Genomic DNA, 3,681 nt, shown 5'->3' with positions numbered 1-3,681 from the left:
GTCCAGGCCCCGGCTCTTCCCGGAGCTGACAGCTCTGGAGGCACCTCCGGGGCCCGAGCTGTGCACAGCCACGTCTGGGAGAAGACACACGGCCAGGACCATGCACCTCCTTGGGGTGCGGGCTGGGAGAGGCGCTGGGATGTACCCACAGCACACAGGGCCACAGCTGTTGGCCCCATCAGTCACTTGAAGCCACTGCACTGGTGCTTCCCCCAGCCCTGTGGCAGAGCCCATGCGCCTGAACAGCAGAGCCAGGAGTGGCCCTAGTTCCTGGTGCTTGAGGCCATCAGAAGCCCCGGTGCTACCGGCATTGCGGGAACTGCTGAGACCCCTCAGTGCCGGGCAGCGGAATACACCACGGCCCCCTCCCACATGAGACCTTCCCCAGGAAACAGTGCCCAGGGCTGCCCGTCACCTCCCCAGCTAACAGGAAAAGGGAAGGGGAACAGCTTCTGGGGAAAAGCCTGATGAAATCCCCTGTGGCCATGACATCACAGATGGGCTTTGCCTGCCCTGGCTGTGATACCCTGCATGGCCCTGTCCCTTCTGTCACCCTGTGACCCCAGGAGGATCAGAATCCAGCAATAATGCCCTCAGGGATGCTCCTCCCCATAGGGACGCTTGTCCCTCTGTCTCCAGTACATTCCCGATGAGGTGCTGGGGACGTGGCTCAGAGGTTCCCCTGCAGGGTGGCCACAGCACAGGCTACCAGTGTGGCTGGGCTCCAGGGCAGGGTCTGACCCACTCCCCCAGGTACTGGCACAGGCCCGGTGCTTTGGCTAGGACACCTCACCTCCTCCTGGGGAGCACTGGCATGGTGGGACATGAGGCAGAGCAGCAGAGCTGGGGCTCAAGCTCCTCCTTCACTGCAAACCCAGCAGTTGGATGTCACCAGAGCCACTGACTCGCTGCAGAGGGTTTCTGTCGCAGTTAGGGGCTGGCACTAATGGCCTGACTGGGGATCTGGCACATGGGGCCTTGGCCGTGTCTGCTGGGCTGGGGCTCGCAGCTCCCTGTGGTGGCAGTCCCTTGCCACCAGGTGCCACTGCCGAAACACTCGCACCACGCCTGCTGCAGCAGAGCCAATGCTTTACGGGAGATGCCAAGGCCAAGTACAGAGCTGGGAGCGGAGCCTGGCGTCCCTCGGCTGAGCCCGGGGCTGCCCCCCGCTGGCAGAGGCCCCGCGTCCCTCCGGTCCAGTGCAACAGTTGTTAAATAAACTCAATGCCCTCGTATTTCACGCTCCCGATCCTGGTCTCGGGCAGGAGGAAGCGCCCATCCAGCGTGAAGGCCATGATGTAGCTGGCGATCTTGCCGTTGTCCTCCTCCGATTTCAGTGCCACGATGATCTGGTCGTCCGTGTCTGGGATGAACTTGAAGGACGAGAAGCCATGAGTGGGGACCACCTCCCCCACGTGTCCCACCGTCACGTCCCCAAAGTCCTGCGTGGAGCTCAGCAGCAGGTTGGTGCCACGCCGCTCGTCCGCCTTCTCGTTGTAGCGCTCGTGGCTGGCACGGCGCGGCAGGAAGAACCAGCGCTGCAGTGGATCAGGTAACCTGCGGCAGGGAGCAGCGTCTGACGACGCAGGGCACTCGCCGGGCTCCAAAGGACACCGCAGCGGGGAGGTCACAGCCCCATGCAGGCAACCACCGTGAACGCTTCCACCTCCTCCACCCCACTGCTCATGCAGGAGCCCCCAGTCCCTCCCAGAGTGGGGCAGGGGCACCCCAGCAATGGCCTCTTCTGCTCCAGGGCCTGGCTGCAGACACAGTGCCACCAAGCCACCCTCCAGCTGCTTGTGCCACAGACGGGAGAAAAGCCCTGGACAGGTTTTTCCTCTGTCCCCATCAGGACAAGGAGAGGGCTCTGGCCTCCATCATCCTTTAAACCTCACACCGTCCCAGTATCTATGGTGAGGGAGGCCTCAGCCCTGGAGGGTGTGGGATAGGGGGAGGAGGGAGGTGTGGCCGGAGGGAGCCTCACTCAGTACCTGGGGGTCGGATGCCCGCCGCAGCCCTCAGCGCGTTGTAGTTCGCCACCCAGTTCTCGTGGCCGATGTCGCCCTTGTAGCCGACAACCTTCACCCACTCAGGGTTCTCATTCACCACCTCCCCCGTCGTCGTGGTCCACTCCTTGCCCAGTCCCCCCACGTAGAGGTGCTCGTCCTTCACTGCCAGCCACTCTGCCTTGAAGCCTGCAGTGGAGAGAACAGCATGAGCTGTGGCTCGGGCAGCACACACACATGGGACTGACCCCCACTGCCCTGAACACCACACCAGACAGCTTAGTGCTGGGCAGAGCCTTCTCCTATGCAGCCAGCAGGTCCCCAGGAAGGAACTGCCCCTGGGTCACAGAAAAGGTGCACCCAACCCAACGAGCTGCAAAGAGCCAAGGGTTTCACTGCTCTGCGTCTGCAGGATGGGATGGGATGGGATGGAGGAGCTTACCTTTCCCCACTGTGCCATCCCCATCTGGGAGGATCACCCAGGGCACCACCTTATTGCCCTCAATCTGATAAACCACTCCTGTCCGGTCGTCCACGGCATACAGCTTCCCGTTGAAGACAACCAGCTCAGAGAGCTCCATGCCCCTGCCTTTCTCAGCCAGGTGGGACTGCAGCATGCTCTCGTCTTCGTCCCACTCCACCGTCACGCTGTCCCCGCTGTCTGACAGCACCAGGTAGCCCTTCTTCAGGTAACTGAACCAGGTGTGCTCCTCAGAGCCCCGGGACTGCGTGTCCAGGTCTGCGATGACTCCGATGCGGTAGCGCACACCCTCGGGGTTCCTCTGGGGTGGGGACAGCGGGTAGGTGTCATTGTAGCGGTCCCCTGCCTGCAGGCTGAGCTGCCGGTTGTGAGGACTGGGCGGGCTGTGCCGTGCCGGGGAGGACCGGTGCAGGCAGAAGAGCAGCAGCACAAAGCCCAAACAGGCTGACGACAGCACGATGGCCTTCCAGCGCAGTCGGAAGCGGGGGTCAGCACCCTTGGTCATGGACGCGAGGACAGGCAGACCACCAATGCTGATCCGGAGGGGGCTCATAGAATCATTGCAGGGCGGGACGGGCATCAGACTGCAGGCGAGGAGAACCTGGTGGGAGGAAGGGAAGAAGCAGGTCAGAGAGCCGAAGCCTGGTGCTGCACTGAGCTTGGGGGGAGCAGAGCAAAGCCTTGAGGGAGAGGCGAAGGGCCTCATTCCCTCTCCTGCAGCAGGAAAAGGTGCTGCCGTCTCACACAGGAAAGAGCCTCATTGCAGGGCGGGACGGGCATCAGACTGCAGGCGAGGAGAACCTGGTGGGAGGAAGGGAAGAAGCAGGTCAGAGAGCCGAAGCCTGGTGCTGCACTGAGCTTGGGGGGAGCAGAGCAAAGCCTTGAGGGAGAGGCGAAGGGCCTCATTCCCTCTCCTGCAGCAGGAAAAGGTGCTGCCGTCTCACACAGGAAAGAGCCAGTACACCAAGGGGCTGGTTTGCTGCTGGAGTGGAGCCACTCTTGGTCCCTTCTCACCTCACTTCATCCCTGCTCTGCAGTCCCAGATCTGGGCAAGCCCCAGCGTACTGCCAGGCACACCACACATGGCCTGCTCAGCCCTGGGTCCACCGCAGCCCAGGCAGGGAGCTGAGGCCACGGCAAGCCCTGCGACCTGTGTTGGGGTGTCCTGCTGAGCAGTGTCCCTGCATGGCCCCG

At 62.8% G+C, this 3,681-nt stretch overlaps 1 protein-coding gene across 2 annotated transcripts; it reads right to left on the bottom strand.

Annotated features, from left to right (window-relative positions):
- Positions 1–1,211: 1,211 nt before the first annotated feature.
- On the bottom strand, positions 1,212–3,083 carry CANT1 (calcium activated nucleotidase 1). 2 transcript variants are annotated; one of them, XM_010016469.1, is made up of 4 exons: positions 2,449–3,083; positions 1,992–2,195; positions 1,652–1,666; positions 1,212–1,576 (listed from the first exon to the last, which is right to left on the bottom strand). In XM_010016469.1, the coding sequence occupies exons 1-4, from the start codon at positions 3,065–3,067 to the stop codon at positions 1,212–1,214; spliced, it is 1,203 nt and encodes a 400-aa protein (XP_010014771.1). In that variant the 5' UTR covers positions 3,068–3,083. The 2 variants fall into 2 exon arrangements, with proteins under 2 accessions (XP_010014771.1, XP_010014772.1); XM_010016470.1 differs by lacking the exon at positions 1,652–1,666 and having other exon boundaries at positions 1,212–1,557; positions 1,985–2,195.
- Between the last annotated feature and the right edge of the window lie 598 nt (positions 3,084–3,681).

This window comes from Nestor notabilis, unplaced genomic scaffold (genome assembly GCF_000696875.1).
Source record: "Nestor notabilis isolate BGI_N333 unplaced genomic scaffold, ASM69687v1 scaffold17436, whole genome shotgun sequence".
NCBI classification, from domain to species: Eukaryota; Metazoa; Chordata; class Aves; order Psittaciformes; family Psittacidae; genus Nestor; species Nestor notabilis.
Note: the sequence above shows the minus strand (reverse complement) of the source record. Positions and strands in the feature narration are given on the sequence as shown.